This window comes from Macaca mulatta, chromosome 18 (genome assembly GCF_049350105.2).
Source record: "Macaca mulatta isolate MMU2019108-1 chromosome 18, T2T-MMU8v2.0, whole genome shotgun sequence".
In the NCBI taxonomy this organism is placed as follows: Eukaryota; Metazoa; Chordata; class Mammalia; order Primates; family Cercopithecidae; genus Macaca; species Macaca mulatta.
In genome coordinates, this window is record NC_133423.1 from 1,939,051 (window position 1) to 1,965,766 (window position 26,716).

The 26,716-nt window shown below is 48.8% G+C and overlaps 2 protein-coding genes across 7 annotated transcripts; one reads left to right on the top strand and one right to left on the bottom strand.

Moving 5' to 3' along the window:
• On the bottom strand, positions 1-23,128 carry SALL3 (spalt like transcription factor 3). Of its 2 annotated transcripts, XM_077974831.1 has the most exons (4): positions 22,948-23,128; positions 8,067-10,898; positions 7,510-7,850; positions 1-6,085 (listed from the first exon to the last, which is right to left on the bottom strand). In XM_077974831.1, the coding sequence occupies exons 1-4, from the start codon at positions 23,027-23,029 to the stop codon at positions 5,654-5,656; spliced, it is 3,687 nt and encodes a 1,228-aa protein (XP_077830957.1). In that variant the 5' UTR covers positions 23,030-23,128; the 3' UTR covers positions 1-5,653. The 2 variants fall into 2 exon arrangements, with proteins under 2 accessions (XP_077830957.1, XP_014977713.3); XM_015122227.3 differs by having other exon boundaries at positions 7,510-10,898.
• LOC144336412 (uncharacterized) lies at positions 22,442-26,496 on the top strand. 5 transcript variants are annotated; one of them, XR_013408182.1, is made up of 3 exons: positions 24,574-24,851; positions 25,382-25,506; positions 25,887-26,496. XR_013408182.1 is itself a non-coding variant. In XM_077974882.1 (2 exons), the coding sequence occupies exons 1-2, from the start codon at positions 23,201-23,203 to the stop codon at positions 25,910-25,912; spliced, it is 717 nt and encodes a 238-aa protein (XP_077831008.1). In that variant the 3' UTR covers positions 25,913-26,496. The 5 variants fall into 5 exon arrangements, 1 of the variants encoding a protein (XP_077831008.1); XR_013408184.1 differs by lacking the exons at positions 24,574-24,851; positions 25,382-25,506 and adding an exon at positions 22,442-22,510; XM_077974882.1 differs by lacking the exons at positions 24,574-24,851; positions 25,382-25,506 and adding an exon at positions 23,201-23,891.
• The last annotated feature ends 220 nt before the right edge of the window (positions 26,497-26,716 follow it).

A 26,716-nucleotide genomic window follows, 5' to 3' on the forward strand; every position in this document is an offset into this window, starting at 1 on the left:
AACTGTAATCAGACATTTATTTCCACGTTTGAATCATATACAGTGAGCGATTCATACCAATATGAACAAGTCCTTGCATCTTTCGCTGCAGGGCATGGCCTATGCACCATTTGTTTTTCATTTACTGATGTAAAGAACTTTGGACAGAACAGAACACAAACGTAATCTGACACCGTGACTTCTCTTCTTCCTCTTGTCTCGCTGGCTTTCCGATTTTCCCACAGGGTTATCCAAGCTCCCCGAAAGGCAAGTATTCGCTAGGAATGGTCTGTCCAAATGACAATCTATGATACTTCCAATGAAAACAGGCCAAAGATGCAGACCGTGGTAGAAATCAGGACAGTAACACCAATGTTCATAGTTTAGGCTCTCTGATATTCTACTAAGGAATAACAAGAAAAAAAAAACACATTGTTTTCAATTGCATACTCTTTTGAATATATAATGCTGTAATGAGGGGCTGTGTGTGTACTTGTGTGCAGGACTCATGGAAAAATCAAATATGTTTCTAATGTCCCTTATCTAACAGAATATGCAGTACGCATCAGTTCACAGCTTGATTTTATTTTACCAAGTATAGTTGCATTTTTAACATCAATAAGTTCAATGGCTTTTTCATTTAAAAAAAGATACAAATACATTTTTCATGATCCAAAAATGATTCCGTGTAGCAGTTTCTTTAGCAAAGTTACTTGTAATTGATTTTTCATATCTATGGGAGAATATTTTTAGGTAATAACTCATATTTTCTCTCTATATAATAAATACCATCAATTTTTTTCATGATTATTTTTGGGTAAAGAGAAAGATGTACATTAGTGGTAGTTCTTAAAAAAAAACATGGAAGTTTGAAAAGAACTGAAAAGGATTTGAATATCGTCAAATTCTACCCTCTTCCTACAGATAGCAAAGCAGCTTTTACATGGCACAGAGTGAGAGCCTTCTCCACGCCAGGCCCCCTCCCCGGGCCCCAGCGTGGATTGTACCAGCCAGGACAATGCAGAGAGGACAAGGTCACGCCCCAAGCCTCGCTTGGTACAGAAATGCTGAAAAGAGAATGGCCAAAAAAAAAAAAAAAAAAAAAAAAAAAAAAAGCCTCTATTGTCATTTCATTTTAAAGTTTTCACTTCATAAAGAATACTGAGAATTAATGCCCAATATTTCCTTCTTACATGAAAAAGGGGAATGTCACTTCCTTCCCATGTTATATAGAATATTTTGTAGATCAAGTTTTAACATAGCTAAAAAGCAGCAAACAGGTCTGCCGGGATAAACGTTTCATGTCCTCTTTTTTTTCAGTGAAGCACTGTGTCGTAAGAAACTTTCAAAGGAATAAACAGGTACCGTCTGCCTGTCTCAGTAATTAGCAAACGAGCACAAGGTGGTAAACACAGAGGCCTGAACACGGGGCCCTCAGGTTGGCAGTGAGCTGGCGGGTGACAAGCTGGGCGAGAATGAAACACGTGCAGCACCGTCTCCGGCTTCACGCGTGCACCAGAAGAGGGACGAGAGGTTTGGGCATCTGCGGCGTCACAAACCACCACAGTGAATACAGTGATTTGAAACTGGTTGGGCTGGAAACATGCATGCAGCCTAGTGATAAAGAAATGGCCCTGATGTTCACCGGGGCTTCGTAAAACACAAGATGGGGACCGGGCAGTGCCTGCCAAAGGCAGAGGAAAAGCAGGTAGGGGCTCCCATGCCTCCAAGCTTCCATGGGGCCAAAATTAAACAGCAAGAGCTGGAAGACAATTGCTTTTTAGCCCTTTAGCAGTACTTATTAATTAGCTTAAATGTTAATGTTTCCTGTAATGAACTTAGAAATGTATTTAAATAATTTTTAGGGATTGTTGGCATTTATGATTCTTTGATACACAGTTTACATCACCATAGTTGGCATCAGAAAGCAGTAAACACCCAGGCTTGCCAAGCCTAACATCTCTGACCTTACCTCTGGAAATATTTTTAAAATACAAGAAGTAAATCCCTTTTCTCCTGCATTTTAGTTTATGTTAATTACTTTAGATGGCTGTACATTTTTTTGCTAATTCCTTACTTTAAAAAAATTGAATTTACGATCTCATTTAGTCAGTTTACATTTTATACTTTCTATTCTAACATTGAAATCAACATGGTTTGATTTCTAAGGCTAGCGATATCTGCTGGAAGGTTGGCCTGGATTGGTTAGTTTAGTGGTTAGTACCTTTATCATTCGTTAAAAGCCACCTGGTACTTCCCAGGTAAAAATCACTGTAGCTTTTAGGTTGTCAGTAGTTATTCTTTTTAAAAATAAAAATAATAAAAAAAGAAATTGATTACATATCTTGAAATCCAGGAGCTATAAAATCATTCTTATTAAATGTTATCAGTGAGGTAAAGCTTATTTTAAATTAAGGACGTTCTCCATCTGGAATTAAGCTGTGTGGAGCCACCATCCATGAACTCACAAAGCTGCTGCTGCTGCCACACTGTGGGCACCGCCCCACCCACTCCTATCCTGTCCTGTGATTAGATGCACATCTATGTGTTCAAGCAACCTGAAAAGCTGGCATTTTCACTTCATGCTGATGACAGGAAGGCAATTCTGAGCGGTCATTTTTGGGCACTGCGGAGTCTCTGATATGCAGGAATTTTCTACCACATCTTCTTCCATCATAGATGTAAAAAGAACCCACAACTAGGAGGCCGAATTTTTATTTTGGAAAAAAGCACAAAGTAAAAATTTCAAGACCAATCAAGATGCACCGAGACGCTGCTTAAATCTAAGCTGCCAACCTGTGTTGACGTTCCTGGTGGAAATACCACGGACACACACCCACCACAAATGACCTCCTCAAATTCCACTTTCTCCATTAGGGAAATCAAGGAACGCAACTCAGAAGTAACATTACATCCTGCATTTTATTCAATTCCATGTGACAAAAATAGTAACCTAGACTAAGACATCCCATTTCAATCAGTAGATGTGTCAAGCCACAAGATTTAATAATAAAAAATATTGGGTCTAGGTAACAATCCCCAGCTGCTCAGAGAGGCCCCAGCCCCGCATGGCATTACAGTATAAAAATAGCGTCTCTCTTGACCATGCAGAGGGATGGCCTAGCCCTGCACACAGGAGGGTCAGTCTCACTGTACCTTCATGAGCCATCTTATTTACAACACTTTACATTTCTCTTTAGTTATATACACATCCATTTGGGAGAAGAGAGGACACTATGTGGTACCAAATACTAACCAAAAAACAAACGAACAAAAAACCACACACACACACCAGAAAGGACACTGATAAATAGTGAAAACATTCAACTGCTGAAACACAGCGACCTCAAGCCACCTCAGTTTTCTCTGCCTAATGCTTGAGACACCCCGACCCCTCATCCCGTGAGAAGAGGTGGCACAGTGGGGCCAAGTTACATCTCATCACCGTGGAAAACAGAGCTGTAGAGTTCAGTGTTCATTTCCAATAGAAATAAACAGCTAATGAGTCTTTGATACTCTTTTTGTTCAGTGACACACTAGCACACACAGCCCATCGTCTCACAATGATTGTTGTTGCTGCTGTGGTTGTTAGGAGAAGATCGTTTTATTTTTCTGTCTCAACCGAGAAGACTTCACTGTCCGGGCATGCAACTCCTCGCACTGTTACCCAGCTGACAGAGCATCTCTTGAACAATTTTGTTGTTGGAAGTTCACAGTGTCAGACGCCAGCACGCTTGCAACGCACGAAAATGAGGTAGTTCACACGACGCCGTGTTTGCGCTGCCTCGGCCGCCCCTGCCTCCCGGGCCCTCCCGGCTGGATGCAGCTCAGCCATCAGCGCCAGACTGTGTTCTGAAAAATCAGAGGACACTGTGCTTTGCTTTCATCTGAGAAGATAATAAATAAATCAGGAACTCGGAAAATTTCAAAGTCATGACTGATTGTACTGCCTGATACTTGCCACTTCTCTTGGGTTTACTGTCCACGTGACCAGTGCCACCAGGCAGCCACAGTCTTGTCTGTGGGTGAGAGAGAGAGAGACAGACCCGCTTACGGGAAAATCAGACTTGCAAAAGGTTCTCCTAGTTCCTTCCTGGCGTGTACTGACGTCACAGTCCTAGGAGGAATTCACCAAGGTTTCATTAGGGGGTGGTCACAGTTTGTAAATGGGCTTTGTGTTTGTAGAAAAGTTAAATAAATCATTTTAACTCAAGAAACGGCAGGCCCTATTTTCTGAGGAGCTGACAAGTCTTGGTGGCTTTTCTTTTTCTTTTCTTTTTTTTTTTGAGACGGAGTCTCACGCTGTCGCCCAGGCTGGAGTGCAGTGGCGCGGTCTCGGCTCACTGCAAGCTCCGCCTCCTGGGTTCACGCCATTCTCCTGCCTCAGCCTCCTGAGTAGCTGGGACTACAGGCGCCCGCCACCGCGCCCGGCTGATTTTTTGTATTTTTAGTAGAGACGGGGTTTCACTGTGGTCTCGATCTCCTGACCTTGTGATTCGCCCACCTCGGCCTCCCAAAGTGCTGGGATTACAGGCTTGAGCCACCGCGCCCGGCCTGGTGGCTTTTCTTTTTAAGTGGCATAGATTTCTAATATTGTTTGACCATAAGACAAAACAAGAAACTGTAACAGTTTTCCCATTTTCCTTAAATTGAAGTACTATTTATAAAATACTTTACATCTTTTTAAATTTTCAAATTATAGACAAACCTCCCTAATACAAAATACTAAAAGTGCAATAGTATAAATTAAGAGTTTGCAACCACATTATACAAACATTACCTTTTTATTGTACAGCTTTGATAATGTGAAATATTTTCTCACAACTGTTTATAATGTTGTGAGTCATTTACGGTGATGTTTGTCTGTAACTCGTTCCCCAGTCATTGGGCTACAGACCACACTAGAAAACAACAGTCCACATAGCAGCTACAAACATTTAAATTAAAAAAAACAAAACAAACAAACAAAAAAACCAAAAAAAGGCTTATTACTGACAGGTACTCGCACATGAAAAGCATGCTATCTTTCCCAACAGAACTTCACAATTTTGCCTGCATTGAAATAATCCACTTATTTATAGTAAAACAAATCTTGCTTAAAAAAAAAAATCACATAGCCAGATGTATTCTGCAGTACAAAAGCTTCGTTTAAGGTCGGGGCTATTATATTGTCTGTTACCCGCATAATCTTAACATTATAAATACTACAGACGAAGATAGTGTCATGATACACAGCATTGGGAGTACTAAACCACGTCTTTAACATGAAGAGTTCTAAAAAACATCGTTCAAGTGTCTTAACTAATTCAAACGAAACCATCAAATGAGTTTCACTGGAATACCGCGGGGGACCCCTTTCTCCCTCGTAGAGATTATTGGGTTTCAGGAGAAAGGAAGTGGACATGGTCTGAGCTCTTTCTGTTCCTAAGGCGGTTTTCCAAGCACTTTTTTTTGACAGAAACTTATGTAAAAGGTTGCAGAGTTCTCAAGAACAGTCAGGCTTGCTGTTGAAGGGGGCGCCATGCAGCACTTTCAAGACCACCTCTCAGCAGTCGCACAAAGTGTTTTCTGCTATGGGTGAAAGTGTAATGAGAACCGAGGCAAGGAAGGTCAGAGGCCTGGCGCTCCAACTTCAAAACGTGGGCCTGGGCAGGGCAGATGAGCGAGTCACTGGCTAGTTGATACCAATCTCCTTGTTGTCCTCGATAAACCGTGTGAATGGGCGGCTGGCTGCTGTTTCTGAGCTTGCTTTGTCCAAGCTGACGATGGGTGGGCTACTGCCGGTACGCGCTTTGTCCATCCCACTGGCCATGGTGCCCAGAGGGGGTAAGGCGCTGCCCCCGAGACTCACGGGGAGCTGGGGGATGCCTCCGTTCTGGATGACGGAGATCTCGTTGTTCTTCATGGCGAGCCCGTTCGTGATGGCTGCAGCATACTGGTTCCAAAAACTGGGGTCGACGTTCATTGCCCGAGCCGCCAGGTCCTTCTGGAACATTTCAGAGAACTTCAGGGCATCGCCCCCTAGGAGAGCCATGGGGTTCTCCACAGACAGGCGGCGGCCGCGTCTCGCGGGGGCGTTATTCCACATGTGTGTCCCCATGTGCACCTGCGCGAGACACGGAGACAGCCCACGAGTAAGCGCCCAGACACGGAGGCAGAGCTGCTCCGCGTTCACTGCGGCAGACAGAGGTCTACCCCGCTCCCAAGCGCGACTTAGGGACAACAAAACACAGGTGGACTTTTCCGGGCACTTCATATTTCTACATGCAAACATCTTGTTTTATTGAATATAATAAGCAAAACCAACAAATATAAATTAATGAATGCGGTCTTTCAGTAGACAAACTTTAATTTTCTCCTAAGGTGTAAAGCCCACATGGCCACCCAGAGAATGTTCTGGAGCTCGAAGGGTCCAGGTCTTGCCCCTTCACTTGCCCAAGCCCTGGCTCCCTTCATGGCCTCCACCGTCCCCCACTTCACATCCTCTGCCGCTGGGACTGTCTGACTGTGCCTCTCTTCTCTTGCTTTCTCTCAAACGAGAAAACATTAATTCTAGAACATCCCAGGGCCACCTGCAGCCAGCAGACCCTTGGGTCAGTTCTTATCCAGCCCACACACGCTGGGTAGAAACCACAGGCAACAATCTTTGGGCTGTCTGAAGAGGCTGCCGGAACCCAGACAGGCTGGCTTTGCAAACGAGGACTTCACAGAGGACAGAAAGCAGCCATCAGCCAAGACGGTACAAGGAACGGGCCTGAGCCACCCAGTACTCGTCACACACCCTCTCTACCACTGCTGCTGCGATCTCAGCACAGCGCTGGCTCCTCTGCCCCACGCCAGGAGTTTCTCAACCAGCGCCCCTCCTGTGGGCCCTCTTGGCAGACACAAGGACAGAACGACAGGGCCTGTTGAGTGACCTCGCCTTGGTATTTCTTGTATTACATGTGAGGTTTAAAACCAAGTTTATTTTCCATCAGATTCCAGAGGGCTTCAGGCCCTAGACCTGTCCCCCAAGTTGCAAAGTGAGTGTTCTCACCCCTAACCAATGCCTAACCTGGCTGAAGCCATCAGAGGCCCAGCTGCATGTGTCCCTGGGGAGAGGCCCAGGCCCCTGTTCCTCCTGCAGCCGATTAACAGCATGTAGCCTAAGTGTGTGCACAGGGACACACACACATGCCAGTCACCACACACACGACATGCCCATTTGGACATGCACATTATACACGTATGGATACATTATACACCCACACATGGGGCACCTACACATGCATACTCATACACAACCCATACCCACATGCATGCACATAGGTACACCGCTCACCCACACGCACACCCGACACACACATCACACCCTACAACACACACACCACGCACATGCATGCAAACACACCCACACCCACACGTGTGGCATCTCGTTCCCCTGGCCAGAATAGGAGCAGGACCTCGATGGCTGTGTCCGCGGCAGGTGATGGAGGAAGCCACGGCGGCTCGGCGCACCGCAGCCGGGGCTGGAGCCTGCCATGCTCTTACCTTGAGGTTGCCCTTGGTGGTGAAGGCCCGGCCGCAGATGGTGCAACCGAACGGCTTCTCGCCGGTGTGCGTGCGCTCATGGATCTGCAGGGCACTGGCCGAGGAGAAGGTCTTCCCGCACGACTGGCAGTTGTGCTGCTTGGGCGTCCGGCGGGGCGGGGGGGCCAGCATGGGCGTCAGGCCCGGGCCCATCACTGTCTGAGGCCCGGCGGGGACCTGGACGCCCGCGGGCAGCGGGGGACCCTCGCCCAGCGCCATGGCCTTGCCGTGACCGTTCACTTCCACTTTGATCATGGTGGGTGCGGCGCTGGAGATCAGGCTAGGAGTGCTTTGGCTGGGACCTAGAGCAAAGTTGGGGTCAAATAACTGAGAAGGCAGCTCTTTCAATCTGTGCGTCAGTAAGTGCTGTTTTAAATTACCCATAGTGGAGCACCCTCGCCTGCAGAGCGCGCAGACGAACGGCCGCTCCTTAGTATGGCTGCGGTAGTGGATTTCCAACGCGCTCTTGCAAGCAAAAGGCTTGCCACAGACACCACACACAGTGCTGGGACACTTACCCCGCTCCCTGTTCAGGAACAGCAGGCTGAAGGGCGCCTCCTCCTTGATGCCCGCGCGGCCGGGGGCGCCTCCACTGCCTGGGGCGGGGGCCGGGCTGTCGGGCCTCTCGGTCTTGAGCGGGATCTCCTGGGGCTCCTCCGGGGCGCCCAGGCCCGGGGACTTGGAGCGGAAGCTCTCGCCGTTGCTGGGGGCCGGCGACAGGGCCTGCGAGGACGAGGACTCGGACAGGGCGGGGCTACCCGCGCTGTGGCTCTCCAGGTCGCCCACGGCCGACGAGGAGTCGTTGCTCAGGCGGTCACTCTCTCCGGACCCGTTATCCACGGACTTGAGGCTGGTCAGCTGCTGGCAGCTCATGACCGAGTCGATCATCTTCATCTGGTTCTCCAGGGCGGCGATGCTGGAGATGACCGAGGGCGGGGAGGGCGGGCAGGACCCCGCGTAGGATAGGAGCGGCTTGGCCGGGTCGCTGGCCGCGTCCTTCAGCTCGGCGTCGTCTTCCATGGAGTTCTCGTCCATGTCGTCGTCGTAGCTGCTCAGAATCTCCGCGTTCTTGTCGTCGTAGGCCAGCTCGGAGTCCATGGCATCCTGGAAGCCCTCGGGCAGCGGCGTGTTGGGGATCTGGCCGCCCATGTGCATGCGAATGTGCTGCTGCAGGACCACGGCATTGGTGAACTTCTTCTGGCAGATGGGGCAGGAGTGCTGAACGCGCAGGGGCGGCTTGGCGCGGTGCACGCCGAAGTGCGTCTTGAGGTTGCCCTTGGTCGTGAAGGCGCGGCCGCAGATCTTGCACTTGAACGGCCGCTCCCCCGTGTGCGTCCGGTAGTGCATCTTCAGCGCGCTCTGGCAGCTCAGCACCCGGTGGCAGATGACGCACTGGTTCGGGTCCGTCATCTTCTTGTCGATGTTCTCCACCAGCTGCTGCAGCTTCGAGGTTTCCGACGTTTGCATCGAGTCCAGCAGCCCGCCGAACGGAAACTGGGCCTTGAACTGCTCGGAGACGGCGGGCAGCCCGGGGCTGCCGAGGCTCGTGGGAGCGCCATCCACCGATGTTGGCGCGGCGCTGGCCTGCGCGCCCACGGGAGTGTCCCCGGCCCTGACATTGGTGCAAGGCAAGCTGACGGGCTCGGCTTTAGTCAGGGGCGGCCCGCCGAGGAGTGGCTGTGGGGACTCGGCGGTGGCTGACACGCCGGACTCGGGGTGGTTCAGGCCTGGGGACAAGGAGGCGCACTCGCTGGAGGCGGGCGAGGGCCTCTGCGGGGAGCGGCTGGCGGGGGTGGCGGTGGGGGAGTCCGTGTAGCCGTGCGCGCCAGGGACAGTGGGCGGCAGTTGCAGCCCCACGGACGTGGGCACGGTGGGCAGCACGGGCTTGCTGTCCAGCCAGGTGGTCACGGGCTTCTCTGGGGGCAACGACATGCCGTAGGGAATGCCCGAGCAAGTGGGCACATTGTCCAGGTACTCGGGGACCGGGTAGGGGTTCATCTGGATGTGGGGGTACTTCTCCTTGTGCCTCTGGAAGTGCACCTTCAGGTTGCCTTTGGTGGAGAAGCGGTTCCCGCAGATGTTGCACTTGAAGGGCCGCTCGCCTGTGTGCGAGCGCAGGTGGATCTGGAGCGCGCTGTCACTGCCGAAGACCTTGGCGCAGAAGCGGCATTTGTGCTTGAAAAACGGGTCCTCGGCACTGGCCTTGGGCTCGAACACTGACACATTGGGCGGCTTGCCCTTGCGGTGCTTCATGAGCGCGGACAGCGGGTCCAGGGCGTTGGCCGTGGCCGCGATGCTGACCAGCGGGTTGGGGAAGATGACGCCGCTGGCAGAGGTCTGAGGTAGAAGCGGGCTTGGCAGGCCGGGCGCCGCGCCCAGCAGGGACCCCGGGCCCAGGGCAGGCGGCGTGGACGCGCTCTGTGGCTGCGATGAGGCCGCACTCTGCGGCGCTGGGGCCGGGGCGGGGGCGGCAGGGGCCGGGGCGGCGCTGGGGGCGGCGGGCGCGCTGGGCTCCGCGGTGCCGCCGGGGGTGCTGGCGCCAGACTCGGGCCGGGACAGGGGCTGCGAGCCCTCGAAGGCAGCCGGGGCGGCGGGGCCCGAGCCCGCGGGGGCGGCGGCGGGGGCCCCTGCCGACAGAGGGAGGGCCGCCAGCCCGGGCAGCTGGGTGGGGGCCGGGCCCGGTGCGCTCGGGGCGGCCGCAGGACTGAGTGAGGGCCGCGGAGGCGGGCGCTGCATGAGGGCCACCTGGCTGCGGATCTGCTCGATGAGCTGTAGCTGGTGGATCTGCTGCTGCTGCAGGGCCATGAGCTGCTCCAGGATCAGAGGCACGGCGGCAGCCGCCACGCCGCCACCTGTGCCCGAGCCGCCCGCTGCGCGCGCGCCCTGCGAGAACTGCGCCACGGCCACCTTCGTACTCAGCAGCGCCTCCAGGGTCACGTTGGTGCTGGGCGCGCCGTAGGCGGGCGTGGGGGGTGCAGGGGCCGCGGGCGGGGGCCGGGGCACGCGAGTGTCCCCCGCGGGTTCCGCGTCCATGGGCTCGGCCTCCTTCTCCGCAGGCCTGGCCTCGCCCTCCGCGCCCTCGGCGCCCGCCTCCTCCGCTGCCTCGCTTTCGGCGCGCTCGCTGGGGGAGCTGGTGGGCGAAGGCTCGGGGAAGTCCTCGGGGGGCGGCGCGGGCGCGTCCTCGTGCACGATCAGCACGGGCGGGAGCTTGGTGCAGCTCCGCTGGTGCTCCAAGAAGTCTGCCCACTTGAAGAACTCGGCGCAGCATTTCTCGCACACGCTGGTCTCCTCGCCCCCGCTGCGGCTCTCGGGCCCGCTGTCGGCGTCGTCCGCGCCTTCCCCCGGGGCGGCTGCAAGACCAAGAGATTGCGTCAGCCGGGGCTCAGCGCCCGCCCTCCATCTCAAAATTTTGCACGAGTAAAATCAATATTTTTTATTTTGTACAAATTACCCCACTTCAACATTTCTGACGTCCCAGCGTGCGTATTCTATGGCTCCTTCTAGCTAGCTAATCATTTTCTTAGCCCAATCCATCAAATTATGAGGCCCTATCAATTGTGGATCCTGCTTCTTAATGAAATTCCATAGAAGCCATTGATTTCCAATATTTTCATACAATCCGCGGCTACCCTGTCTGTTGGGTACAAAGCCGGCTTTCGATGGGCTCATTAGGATTCCCCTTTACCATCCGGCTTCCTCATTTCCAGCAAAATTAGAGATGCCTTTGCCAGTTCACTTAACATTGCTAAACCAATCTGTAACCTTTCAAACTCACATCAACACCTGACAGGGGGCCGCGCTGGGCCGGTGTGGTCCCCACCACGCGGATTTCTCATCTTTACGCAGCGCGGGGACATTCCAGATTTAAGGTGAGGTTACATACAGAACCTTTGAGCCAATGGGCATTTACTTTATGTAGGCAATTTTGGCTAAATGCTCTCATTTGTGAATGTAACAAAGGAAACATAAGCGCTTCTTAACACCAGCTTAGAAAAACAATCTCCGCCAACTCAGAGCGGCAGAGCAGTTCCCCCTCTCTCTGCCCTTACACTTTCTTCCAGATAGGGTCCAATTCTACATTTCAGAGTTTGCCAAATGCATATCAATACAGTCTAGGCCTAAAATGCATCATGTTTAATACAATTAATTGGCTCTGTCAGATGCAATATTTCTTGGCAAAATGAACTAAAATTATATGTTACTGTTATTAGCCAATAGAATTCAGTGGTTTGTTAACAAACTAGAAATTATATATTTAAAGTTCATTTATGTTGACATGTTTAACATGAGAATGTTGTAGTCAGACACACTTTTTGTACCTATTTTCATCTATTCTCATAGAAGACTTAGCAAATTATATGCTTCTGCCATAGTGGAAAACCCTCTAATTGGTTACACATGTTTAATTACTGTTGTAGGCAGCCACTTCCTCTGTCTCCCCTTACCCTCTTGTGCCGAATAACAACCATGTTTAATGAACAACTCTAATTCACACCTGATCAAATAAATAGCTATACAGGAATGAGAAATCAACATACAGCAACGTTGCTACCTTCTATTTTTTGGGTGGTTGGGGTGAAAAGTAATTCCCAATAATTACTCAGGTTCTCAGTACTCGCCTGGATATTACTGACTCGTAACTGCTTTTTGTCAACTTACAGATGGAGTGACGGCAACAAATCAGTTCCAACAGACACAATGACAGCTGCACATCAGCTCTTTGTTAAACGCGCACAGTTGAGTGTGAGAACAAAACATCTTCAAGTCTGTGTCCCCGGAAATAATTTACTGTTAGAACATCAACAAATGCAGCATTTGCTAAAAAGCTCCACATTTGTTAGTGGTGTTTAGGGTTTTGGAAAAAGAATAATTTAGCACTTGAGTTCAACAGAGAATTCTGATTTTTAAAAAAATGTCCTGTAAAAACATACTTTTCCTCTACTGGAAAAGAAAAAATATTTTTTTGAGGCTAGTTTGTGACTCACCATGAGGCCATTATTCTCAGGTAATTTATACATGCCTTTAAAAAATTATTAGCAGTGTTCAATTAGCATTTTCTTAACTGGCTAAACCATTTGAAGGGGAAAGAAGTTAGAGCTTGCGGCCCACAAAGCCTGCTAGACTTTTAAACTAAATTCAGCGCCGGAGACCAGACTGCAGCAAGAAGTCTCATTACTATATGGAGGAAGGAATGTAATAGGTATCTGTAATGAGGTTGACTATAGCTGGAAGCAAAGACACAGCTGATTTATACTGCAGATAGGCACATTAGCAAAATAAATACTCCAAGTACTCAACTTTGCTCAATGTATGCAAAATCTAATTTTAAACCCGCAAAGGTTATGGAACAGGGCAAAAAAACCAAAAAGAGCCTCAAATCTTCAGGTAAGTAGTTTCTTAATGATTGATAAAAAGGCCTCACTCAAATTCTAGTCATGTATCTTAAAAATAACCACAAAGTGCAAAGAATTTCTACTTTTAAATTTCTTTTTAAGAGTGGAATGTTCTTCAGCAGCCCTGCATGTTTAAAAACAAAAATCTAAGGCCGAAGCGGGCGGATCACGAGGTCAGGAGATTGAGACCATCCTGGCTAACACAGTGAAACCCTGTTTCTACTAAAAAGTACAAAAAATTAGCCGGGTGTAGTGGCGGGCGCCTGTAGTCCCAGCTACTCGGGAGGCTGAGGCAGAAGAATGGCGTGAACCCAGGAGGCGGAGCTTGCAGTGAGCTGAGATCGGGCAACTGCACTCCAGCCTGGGCGACAGAGTGAGACTCTGTCTCAAAAAAAAAAAAAAAAAATCTAAGTAGCCACTTAAGTTCATCTGCATTAAGCCATCCACACACATCTATTATAACACAGAAATAACTATTGTAACAAGGAACAAAGTGTTTTAAGGGGTTTTCCAGTATTTTGAAACAATGATACAAAATATTTTAAAAATTCAATTATCTTAATTTAATAAGAAATTAAATGCTTGCTAATTCCTTGAAACATTTTCTACGCTTAACTCCTTACAGAAGATAAAATGTATAACTTACATGCTATACAAAAACATTCAGACAGTATATGTATTTACAATTTTACAAAGTATGTATCTTATTAAAATAATACTTTATAGGGAATACGTGTTAGGGTTAGGGACAGTTCATTGAGAAAAATGTTTTTAAATTACGTTGATTCTTGGATCATTTAAAGTGAGTTCGGTGTTGAAAGAATTAACTTACATAACCACAAATCAATTTTATCTTTAAAAATGAACATTTCCCAGATTTTGTCACAAACCATAGTGTGTGATAAATATCACTTTTGTTTTTCACAAATATCTTGTGCTTTTTGCAAAGGTCCTGACCCAAACACATATTTGCATTTTTACATTCCCATTAGTTTTTTTAATATGTTAAATATTTTTAGGGTTCACTTCCTAACTCATGGATGTTGGGAAGTGTTTCCACAGGTAATTTCACTTTTTCCATTGGTAAGTTTGCCAAATTGCAACTGTTTCTCGATTGTGGAACCGTGCATAGAATGTGTAGGCACTTTCTGCCAAATAGTCATTTTGTTTAAAGCAATTATAAGTGATAATTACCAGTACATTGAAGATATTCTTTTCAAAGTAAAATAAGCTCCCACTTATTCCTTCAAAATTGAAAAAGGAAATTGTGTTAAAAAATGGCATTGTGACTATTTGGACCTGTTAACAGTTCATTTTGTTAATGAGCCCAAGGAAACAGACGATGCTGGATTTTATAAGCAAAGCTCCATAATAAATTTGACTTTTGACTAAAACAGACCTTAAAGGTCATTATTAACGAAGGAAAAAATTTTCAATACAATTCAGATTTATTATTTCAGGCAAATAAATCAGGATCATCATCTATACTTTCTATTGAGGTGTGTATAAAATATCAATAATGTGATCACCTCAATTGTTGTTCTCATGTGCTCACGCTGTGTCTCACTATCAACATTTGAATGTGATTAGCATTCCATAAAAGTTGTAGATAAGAACGAATTTCACAACATAGCCCTGAATAAAAGAAATACAGGTAAAAACACTCACATGTGGGATCAAAACAATCACATATGGAATTGAAATTTTGTCTGCATACTTTAAGAATGTTATTAAACAACAATAGTAAGCACTTGACTGAACTGGTTGTAGGAAATAACCAAAGTGAACATATTTTACTAAGGACAGTTTCTTGAGAAGTAGCAAGACATTTTGCTGGCTTGTAGACTGAGTGCTGACTTCTGATGCATTCTGAAGAATTAAAATAAGTTCTTATAAACTTCTTCCATGGCCCTTCTCATTATGATGATTAAATGCACATATTACAGTGTTTATGTGCCAATCTGACATTATTTACTTATTTTTAAGTGCTGTCTATAACAAGCAAACCCATATGGGAAAAATCTGAATTTAATCCACAATTTTATCATATACACTTCTAAAGTCCTTTAATCCTGCCATCATATGTCAGATTCAAACGTATTTAACCATCTTTTAAAATTAAACTTGTATTTTGAACTGGCCTGTATGCTCCAAAAATGTAAGTTATTACGTTAATTAATATGGCCTAAACTTTTTGTCAAGGCAAAACCATATCAGCAAGGCACTGTAACAACAGTACAACAGTGACAAGTTTGAGAAATTTATTTCCAATGCAATTTTCATTTTCTTCCTCTCTTTAAGGGGCAAATTAAAAAGCAAGCATTGCAAACGTTATCATTAATGTCAAAGGAACTTATTTTTTGCACACTGTTCAACAGCTAAGAGATGTGAAACTGTAAACAGGCAGGGGACGGGCAGGAATGGGATTACATTAGAACAAGTCAAGAAAAATGCCAACCAGTTCACCAACTAACAGAACTTAGCGAACAGTCTTCCCTTCTTGGTGAATGGGAGTATTTGGCCAGGGCTACTTTTAGGAAGTACCAACCCATTTGCTGTACTGCTTCTACGTGAACGTGAAGGACGCCTCAGGAGCTGCTGCACCACAGCCCCCCTCAGCTGATCTCAAATTAAGCATCACACCCATGGTGCCACGTTGGCCATCTGCACTACACAGGATAAAAATAGAGGTTTTTTTTCCATTTAATTTATAGCGATCCCAGTATCTGCTTTTTACAGCTAGATTTTCAGGGTCTGTATCACCGTGTGCACATTCCCTCCTGTGTTTCTCAGTTATACAGAAGAGGAGAGGAAGGTCCCACATACCTTTCAGAGAAAACAAAAGCGTAGCTTCAAAGACGATAGTTTAAAAAAATACATGTATTTTCCCCTTCTCACTAATAAAATATACACAGAATGTTTAACAAAACTTCCTATTCTTAGGAGTCACCCTCAGTGTGAAAGGAACCCCTCAGACTGTTTTTGGTCTTCACTCAGCTTTAATCCCTGGTCTGTTGCAGAATCTACCTATCTTCTAAGGAACGAGGTATCAGAAAGACAGGCAGAATTTTTAGCCTAGTTAATCTTTTTAAAGCCACAAGTGAAAAACATTATTGAAATATGTATGTGTGTGTGTGTGTGTGTGTGTGTGTGTGTAAAATGCAGCTGTGTGATTTCCAAGCAAACCAATCCTTTGATTTGGTTTTACATGAGAAATTACATGAGAAATAACCTAAAAGTTTTTTCAAAAAAAAAATAAGTTTACTTGGAATAGTATTAAAATGCTTAATTTTTACAAACATTTTATGTTTGATTGTGTATGAAATGTATAACTTAAGATATGCTGTATATACATATATTTAAGACGATGCTTTCTTCAAAAATTTCAAGCTACAGTTCTTAGCATTTCAAGTACAGTGGCTTGTAAGTAAGCTAACCAATTACAAAGTAGTATTAAAATAGCTGTTCTATAATTTTCTTTATCAATCTGAAAAGCTCACCTTCAGTAAACTTTTGCTGCAATTTTTATTCATTACAATTAACAAAAGAAGCAGCAGAATTGTTTAGTGCAGGGAAAGGGATGTTAACTTATCCACTTCAATTAGTAACTTTAAAATGCCACGTGGATCTTCAGGAAAGGACAACGGACTTTTTCCTTTGCCTTTCCATCTCTTAAAATCCAGAAAGCATTTTTCCAGTTTTCCTAAATTGTTAGGAGACACTTATTTTCTTGCAAATTAATTCTTTTTAACTCCTTATGATAGCTTTGAATCCCATAAAGAAAGATGAATTATCACATACTGAGCCCAAGCTGTGAAACAGGAGGAGACAAATAGAGACCCCTACTGTGTTTAACAATGTAGAAGAAATTCCAGACGCAATAGAAAAATTTTCTGTCCTTTTCCCGAGACCTCAGAGTGTGTGCGCACAGCGCTGAACAGTGGAGGGCACTCTTGCCATGCTCAATGCGGCTCTGACCGCACACTCCCGCGCGTCGACACAGTGGCCCACACCTCAAATTTGTTAAGTCACGACCACCTGTGGCACAGTCACCAACTGTCTCCTGTTTAAAACATTTGCGGTTTTTAACCTGTGCGGTGAAGCACCCGGGAGGAGACACTGTTGCGTTTATGGGTACATGCAGATGGGAGCTGGACAGTATTTGCACTTGCTTTAACTATCTGCCCTCGACGTTGCTTCAAATAATATGATGTTTGTTACACTTCAAGGTTGCACAATAGTTCTTTCATGTAGACTTTAGGCTGTAATCACACTCACAACGAATGCACATGTATCACTATCTATGCCTAATGAAAAATACACAGATCTGAAAATATGTCAGCTGACACAAACAATTTCAATCGAAATTTGATGAGGGGGTGAAAACAAGGTTTTGCTAAATCACTTTTGGTGAAGATGCAGATGGTTTAAATTCAAAGGCTGTGGTCTCACTGATCTAACACACAAAATTAAACGTGCTATTTCATGACATGCCTACTTGAAAGCACCCAAACACTGTCCGTTTTTCAAATCCACTATGCATAGAAATAAATATGCAAAACCACGTAGACGTATAAATGCCTACATCTAAACAGCTCTAGAGGGGCACATGAGTCACGCTGGGTCCAGAAACAAGGCTATGATCAGCTGTGACCATCAGCCCGCTCACACTTGGGATCAGGTGATGGAATTATTTCCATCATTTGTCAGCACTTCATGGCACCGTTTCATTTCTACAGGCAAAGTCTGCACATACGCAAAAAGTCATCGTGGAAAAGCCACTGCCCTGGGTCGTTGAAGCCAGTGACTCTACACGTACACAGATCCTACAACAGGATTACCAAACAGTGCGGCGAAGGTCACTCTCAAAAAGACGACCAGGAATGCTGACGGATCACGACAAAGTGCCGTGGCACCTGCAGGGTTAATTAAACAGTTCAAGATGCAATAGCTACACAAAAGAAAGCCGTTTTCTCTTCAAGAACTATAAACACTTGTGCTGAACTAGATGGCGTCTGAGAAGCTGTGCAGCACAGCGCAAGCTCGCGGGATCTCTAGTTAACACTCAGATTCAGTGTTAACACTTAACAGAACAGTGGTGAGCCCTGTTGCCAAGGTCAACAGCACAGATGCACTAATTGTATTATGAGCTTGACATCTAGTGGCCACCCCTGGCAGGGCAAAGCAGGCAAAGGTTAAATCAGCAAGGCTTGTCAAAGCACTTCTAACTACCCACCTTCAGGGAGAGACCGTCGGAAGCTGGCCAGCACTCTGCAACCCCACCTTTTCAGACATCAGACAAAAAGGCTTTCTGTGCCGAGCTGGCTGCTAATGCTCGCAGAGAATGCAAAGGGGGTAGGGATTTTAGATAGTAAGCATAACTAATCTGAAGGTGATTGAAAAAGACAGGCCCACAGAGGAAAATATTTAGATGCCACACTGGCATTATTGGATCCCCTTGGTGGACACCGTCTCAGTCTCGAGAACTCTTCCCTTTAATTAAGAAACAAATCAATCTTCATCTCTAACATAGAGACCATTCCATTATTTTATTACAATTAATATTTTATACTTTCTGGAACATGACTGGCCTGGTTTGCTTGGAAATCAGTTAGCTGCATTTTAAATCATAAATGTGTTGAAATTGCACGAGAAATAACCCTAGACAGGTTTTTTAAAATAAAAGTTTACTGGAATATTAAATTGCTCCATTTTTACATACATTTTGTTTCATTGTGTTTGAAATGTGTAGTAGTAATTAAGGTGTGCTGTAATTACAAACCTGTCCTTCCAAGACTAAAACATGTTGGTCATATTCTGGCAACTGTTCAACAAATCATGTAGGAAAATAAAAACTAATAAAAACAAAAGTCATTCCTGTTATATTTAGAAGTTATGCTTCTTGAAACTATCTGGCAGCACTGAAAGACGGTGCACATCCTCATTAGAAGTGAAAAAGATTTTCATTGTACTTAAATACAAGCCAGTGCCAATACTTGTAAGAAGGCTAAATTCCAACGAATGTTCAGCACGCAGAATAGAAACCCCGGTTGTGCTTTTGCTGAATTCCCCCCAAAAGAAAATATTCTTCGGGCTACCTGGAGATGAATGGTACAGCTTTTGTAGAGATTGCAGTTGGAAATGAAATTTGACCCACTTTGGCCATCATCTTGTATACAAAAAAGAATCAGCTTGCTAAGTAATTCCTGCTGTTACTCCATACCTTTTTCTGGCTTTGAACAACAGATCTAAAAACACTGGATAATGCATATGCCATGGAAGCTGAAAATGTATTGCACATAAAATTCCCACACTGTTACATATTCAGCTCTCTCTAAGGTGGGAATTAATTGGCATGCTTTTTTGTTGATCACAGAAACGTGCATTTTAAAATAGGTTAAGTTTTTTAATGTTGTTTTTAAAAGAAATGTTTGCAAAGTCTTCTTTTCCTCTCCCCTCACCCAACCCGGTTACTTTTTACCTTTCATGTTTCAGAGAAAGCAATCAGCCTGTGAATGTTAGAAAGTGGCTCCTGCATTGTTCCTTTTGGTATGCTGAATTGTAAATGTGTGTAGTGTGCTGGGCGAGCACTGAGGGCAAACCATGCATATACAGATAAAAGAAAAAGATCCTGCGCCAAGCACTGGTGGCCGAGCTTCTCTCCCTTAATTCAAACACAGTCTGTGAATACCACTGGTAAATTCTTAAATCACATGCTCAACACATTTAAAAGGATTTTTAAGACAGCCATATACTTCTAAGTTGGCAGAAAAAGGAAACACACACTTCGAAGCAATTAGTGCTAACAAACAAAATACAGGATGGTAAATGGTTTTAAATTATAATATCCTTTTGTTCCTTCTTAAATACATATATTCTAACAATAAAATACATTTCTTAAATTATATTTTATTACAATAAAGAATAGCAATATTGTATCTTTTAAAGTTCTTAGTGGGCATATAACTGTCATTGGAAGTTTTAATTAATTTTTCTTAGAACAAAAATATTCAGCTGGCTCACAGGATTACTAGTGGTGCAAAGTTAACTGGATCCCAAAGCTGCAGCACCTTTTCTTCTAAAATAGGAATGAGATCATTTGCAAGTAAGTAATTTTAAAAAACAATTTCTGTTAGGAATGTCTCAATAATTTTTTTTTTTTTTTTTTTTTACAAAAGGATGACTTTAGAACTTTACATAAATTATCCTTACTTTTTCTCATTCTAGACACGTCATGTTTAATTCCCGTAGTGATAAAGTTTGGGTAGCACCAGTTATTTTTGCATAGAATCTTTTCATTGCTTCAAAAATAAATCATAATTTTTTAAGAGATACAGGCTTTGTGCTGTAAATTAATGTGACTGCATCTCTGTCCCCCATTATACTAAACATTTTTGCATATAATATTTGTTCTGCATGACATTATCAGTAGCTTTCCATTCTACTGCATGTAGATGGACCTGCTGCTTTAATTAATATGTCACTCCCCGAGTGATACAAAGGAATTATTTACCTCGTTTCTAAAACACTAAACTAACTCAGCTCACTTGTAACTTCCGGCACGGTCTGTTTATTTCCATTGCATTTAACAAAATTAAAATTCTGAGGAGATCTGATTCAGGTTGGAGTAATTTGGTTTCCACACCCATTTATCTTTTAAAAATTTTTACTTAGTTATCTTAGGAACGATGCTGAGTGCGACCGAGTAATACACAAATGGGGCATTCCTTGACTTAACACGGAACAGAGTGTCTGTTATGCTCCTTGAACAAGCTGCTTCGAATATAATTAAATGAGAAAGAACTTTAAAAAAATAGTTTGCCTAAACTATCTCAAACCAGCATGGAAACCGCTCGACCAAGACTCAGCCCCAGACCGTATTTCGGGCCTGTTGCAAAATATCACCAGGAACTGTGGCAACGTCTGGATTACAACTCTGGATGTTGTAAAAAACACAGGCTTGACAAGAACTTTAATTCTACCATGGGTAAAAAACCTGAATATTTTGCATCTCTAAATAAATTCGAGCAGCAACAAGAGGAATTCAAAGTAGAACTTGTGAATAATTTATCCCATCTTAGGCTTTCAAATATAGGCGATATAGCCCTCCACATGTTTACACTATTAAGTTCAGCATGCTCACATTTCTGAAGTGAAATTAAAAATGAATAGCAGTGCCTCAGCTTGTTAATTGTTAAATACAAGGGGGTTTACTCTATTAATTAAAATATGCTTTAATAAAAGGAGACATTGCACATTTTGATAACGACCCTACAAAGCTGAGAAGTATTTACATTGTTGCATTTTGGGGCGGCTGTGAAAGCCGATTTTAAGCTATTCAGGAGCCACAATAATAAAGCTTTAAAATTCCTCACTGGGATGCAATGTAGTTCTTTTGAAGGAAAGACTGTCTTTCTCATTCGGCAGAAATAAATCCATTCATTTGATCATGTAGTCATTGAGGGCGATACAAAACAAACCAAGTGTGAGAAATTCTATGTGATGAAGTAAACAAAACAAAAAAAAATCCATTTCCATGACAAAAAGATTCTTTGTCCTTAATCTACCCACCATATGCAAGCGTTTCTTTTTAGCATATCGCCTGTTCTAATCTTGGCTGACTTGGCTACACAGATAAGACTCCCTTACCTCCACGGCAACAAAAAGACCCCAGCGAGCTCACTAATTTTATTTAATTCATTAATTCTCCAGCCGCGTCAGAAGCATGCTCTCTCGTTCTCATCCGACATGGGTGTCTACCTGCTTTGTCAAACTTTACTCCACTGGGTGGGAAACTCTTCCGCCCCGTTTCCTTTTCGCAGACAGTCTCATTCTCAGAGTAAAAAGATCACCATCTGCCTCCGACAACTTGTAATAGGTCAATCATAAAAGTTGGCCTGCCTATTTTTTTTAAGGAGCAAATTATTTTACTGCGAGCTGTGCTGCAGGCTCGGGGTCGCGGGGCCGCCCCTCCTCGGCCCTCCATCCTGGCGCCCTGGGGGCCCCGCGGGGCGCGCCAAAGCCTGGGCGCCGCGGGCCGAGGTTTTAACTCGACGAAGGGGGTGGGGGCGCCCCAAACCCTGCGGGGAAAGGGGGCCACTCTGGAAAGTCCAGCCCTCCGCCAGTCTCTAACTTTCGCGGCGCCTGCCCTTCGCTTTCGGATGTTTCGAAGAGGAAGCTCCTACCAGCGAAATGACTGCCAAGGCGTCTCCAGCGCCCGGCCTCGGCGGATCCAAAAACACGAGAGAGAAAAGGCCCGCGCGGTCCCTGCAATGAACGCCCCGGAAACACGCCGGGGTTCTGCCGCAAGCAGGGGCCAGGCCCAGGCCGCCGCCGCCGCCGCGCTCACCCCCAGCTTAATTCCCCAGGCGGCCATTAGGCAGGGCCGAGCCCCCGACCTTCTCCTGGCCTCGCCAGATCACAGGCTGCGTCAACGCGCTGGGACACCGCGGGTCACCCGAGGCGGTGCGGGGGGCCGGGGGCACAGGCGGGGCCGGGGAGGTGGCGCGGGCCCCCGAGGCGCCGAACAAAGCTGGCCGGGCGGCGGCGTCCCCGACCCGCGTCCAGCGGTAAGTGGGCTCCGGTTGCCTACCCCGCCGCCGCGCTCGCCCCGGGGTCGCCGAGGCCGGCCCCAGCGCCCTGGCGCAGAGACCCCGGGGGGCGGCGCGGAGGCGGAGGCACCGTGGACTCCCTCCCGCTCCGGCCTTCGAGCCGTCCGCAAGCCGGCCGCGGCCTCGGCGCCCTCCGCGGGCAGCTCCCCGACTCCGAGGAGAGGAGCCAAGTTTACTTCGCCCACAACTCTCTCCGCGGTCGCGCGCGCTCCGGCGGAGTACCCGGGTCCCCGCGGCCGGCCTGGCGCGGGACGGACACTTGCTCGCGGGAAGCAGGGAACTTTCTCCCGCTCCCGGACGCACGCAGCCGCTCCCGCCGCACGCGCTTCCCCAGCCCGGGTGGGCAGCCCCAGACCCCCCAGAACCCCCGGCCACCCCGCAGCCCCGGCCCTCACCGTGCTCGGGAGCCCCGTCCGGCGGCGGCAGCTCCTCGTCCGACTTGAGGTGCTGGGGCTTGGCCTGCTTGCGCCGAGACATGCTGCTAGCGGCGCTCGGGCCCCGCGCGGGGCAGCGGCATCAGCGGGGCGGCCGGCGGGGACGGCGCGGGGCGGGCGCGGGGCGGCCGGGTGGGCGCGGGGCGCGGGGCGGCGGCGGCGGCGGCTGCGCGGGCCGCGCATGGGGCTGAGCAATTAGGCTGGTGAATAATGCATGGCCATTAGCGGAGGGCCGCGCCGATTGGCCGGGCTCCAGCGGACTCCGGCGGCCTATGCAAATGAGGCCGCGCTCGCAATTAGCGGCCGCGCCGGCGAGGAGGGGGCCGCGGCGCCTCGGGACCGGGGCGCGCTCTGCCCGGCACCGCCTCACATCGCGGGCTCCAGGCGCCGCGCTCCTCGACCGCCCCCGGTGCGGCTCTGGCGGGGCCCGGGTGCGGCGCGGGCCGCGGTGGCCGCCCCTCCGCAGGGCGCAGGCAGCAAACTTTGGCGGCGTCCGCGCGGCGCCGTCTCCGCCGGCGCGCCGGGCTCGCCCCTTTATAGAGTGTCTGCGCCGCCGCCCGCGCCCCCCCCGCCGCCGCCGGGCGGCCCCTCCCGGAGCGAGCGGCCGCGGGCAGGGCTCCGACCCGGCGCCTTTGTCTCGCCCGGGCTGCTCGGGCGCCGGGCCTCCTGCTCCGGGCGCGCGGGGTCGGCCGGCCGCCTTCACTGCTCCGCCGCGGTTCTCGGCGCAGCTCAGCGCGGCGGGCCCGCTCGGGCTCAGGTGCCCCCGCTCTCCGGACCTTCTCGCCCGGCCCCGCGTCCCCTCCGCGGGCTTCCCCCGGCGGCCGGCCGGGCTCGGAGGCTCGCGGCCGGAGCGGAGCGGAGTGCGCACGCCGGGGTGGCAGGACTTCGGCAAGACCAACTTTCCGGTTCGGAAGCGGCGCGGGCCGCGCGGCTCCTCCCCTCCTTTCCCTCCCCTGCGTGCCCCCTCCCTTTCACTCCCTCCTCTCCCCGCCCCCCATCCCGCGGGCCCCACCGACTCCGGAGCGCCCGCCCCGCCCGCTGCCGCCACCGGGGCCGCCTCGCCCCCGCGCCAGCCCGCCGGAGCCTCTGCGCCGCCGTCGGCTTCTTAAATGCAGGAAAGGGAGGGGACCGCAGGACCCCGGTGTCCCCACCCTAGTCCCCCTTCCCCACGGGCCTCCGGGCGCCAGCGGAGTGGGCAGCGAGCGCGACCGAAAGTTCCAACTCCACCAAAGTCCTGCGCGCGGCCCACCCCGTTCCCGGATTTCGGGGATGACACGGGGGCCAGGTGAGGGGGTTGCGCACTTTTGGATCGGCCCCACACTCTGGGGCAGCTGGCGCGGCGCGCTCCCCGCACACGCGCCCGCCCCCTCTCCCGCGGTCGCACGCACGCGCCCTCGCCCTCGCCCCGCGCGCACAGGCGCGCACTCCCACCCGCGGCCGTGCACCCGCCTCGCGCCCTCCCCCGCGTGTCCTCTCTCCCCGAGCGGCCGCCAGGATGTGCCCCAGGCCCAGTAGCCGCCGCGCCCGCGCCCCTCGCCCCAGTACGTCTTTTTTCATTTCCTAAATTTCTTATTTTTGTCCTTGCAAGTGGCCCTGTCTGATGTGAAGCGTCAGCACGGATGGCCTCCTGGAGCTTCCCCGAGTCTTTCGCTGGGGGAAGCGGGCGGTGAGCGGCCGGCCCGGGGCGCTCCGCGGGCCGCGAGCTCCTGGCAGGGCTGGTGGCGGGGGTCCGCCTGGGGGAGGAATCCCCGCCTGCTCCATCGGACCCGGCCTGGCGCGGCTCGCGGCGCTCGGCGGGCTGCCTTCCATTCTAGAATCTTCCCGCTTGCTTCCCAGCCCGAGTTCTCCCGCCCGCCTTTAATTGTGTAAGTTTGACGAAGTCAGAGCTTTGGGTTCCAGGAAAAGCGCAGGAGAGTCATAGAGGAAGGGAGGGCGCAGGTTGGAGTCATGTCCAAACAGCTCCTATCGCCACTTTTGAAAAATAAAAAAACCCACAAAAAACCCTTAAGGTTGGTTTTATTTTGCCTTTTGGTGGCGGGCGTATTCATTTGAATTTTTTTTTTTCAAGACAAATAAAAGATGTTTGAAATCTCTACTTATCCCGTTTAACACACACATCGATGGTGCTTTTCTAGTTAAGCTACGGGCGAACGTCTTTATCCCGCAGTTAGGCTGCGAACTTGTGCAGATGCTCAGGCTTTGGGGGAACGCTCCGGCATCTGGCGCAGAGGCGCCCGGCGGGGAAAAGTTTGCAGCCCGGGCTTTGGGGCGCGCGGGGGGTAGGAATTTTCCGGAGAAAAGAGGGGCATAGAGAGGCGGCACGGGTGGGGAGAGAAAAAAGGAACGTAGGGGGGAGGGGGGGAAAAGCAGCTTGCAGGATGGGAGTTTCTTGCAGAATTTACAGGACTAAAGAGTTTGGGGAAGTCGCAGAGCCGCAGCGGAAAGGCAGGGGTCTGAGACTACTTTCGAGAGGAGAAACAACGCAAAACGATCGCTGGACGGCCAGAGCCCTGGTCGAAGGTGCCCTAGCTTTTATGACCTGGTTAATTGTGTCTCTCTTTTAATTTTTATTTTTTTCCTGACCACTACTGCTACTACTACTTCTATTTTTCTTTTAACCGACACACTTTGGGGAGAAGAAGCAGACACAGGTTCCCACAGCGTCTGACGCCTGCCGAGCAAGTCCAGAACCGGCTGGACTCGCAGCCTCTGGCTCGGCGGCACTAGCTCCCCACTGGGTCATTTTAAGCGCGCTGTGGCCACCTTTTCTGTTGCGTAAGGCCCGCTCCCCCTGTCCCGCACCCCTCTCTCCAACAAACTGGCACGATGTCTTTAGGTCTTTCTCGGGCTTCCAAATGCAACTGTTTAATTTTATCGATCTGTTTTGCATTTCCTACAAGGTGTGGACCTGGGGAGGATCTTCTAAGTCCCTCCAGCGAAGGCAAGTGTGAGACTCTGGCCCTTTATTTGTAAGAAGCAAGCCTTCAGACTGCAGAAGTGTCGCGCGGGTCGCCGTGCGTTGCGCGAGTGGGAAGATGGAGGAGGCCGGCACGGTGCTTTCGTGGACGCAAGTGAACCGGGCGTGAAGGCAGGGTGCAAGCTCTGCCCTTGGCCCAGCCCGGCGTGGGTGCCGTCCCAGATTCCGGGCGGTGCGGGGTGCAGAGATCTGGAGAGAGTTGCGGGCTCCCCAGCACAGGCTGCTCTGGGATTTCGTTGGAAGATCCGGTAGAGCCTTGGAGGAGAGGGCCGGGGAGGCTGTGTGTGCAGCGGAAGCTTGTACGAATGCCCCCACAGCTGAAATGGTGCGCACGAGTAATTTCTGCGGCGCACCCTTTTAAACATTGACTGAAGTGAACAAGATCAATTTTTTAAAAAAGCAAAAGTAGAAAATAAAAGGCGTGAGACTTCTTGACTGGCTTGTTCCCGCCTTTCTTCCTTCCCTATACTCAGATCAGAAACTTTAATTGCTCTTATTCAGTGCGACAACTTTTAATAAAAGCGTTTGCATCTTAAGCCCGAGTTGCAACCATAGATTTATTGCGAAGTGACAACGTGTCCACGGAATATTTTCGCAGATGACACAGGACGTGCGCTCTGGTCCTGCCCAGATTAAAGGGACGCTGGGCCATGTGCCTGTGTGGGTGTAGACTCGGAGGGGCACACACCTACTCGTCATCACATGACCACTGTCTATTAATATTGTCATACCTAAACACTCGCAAAAACAAAA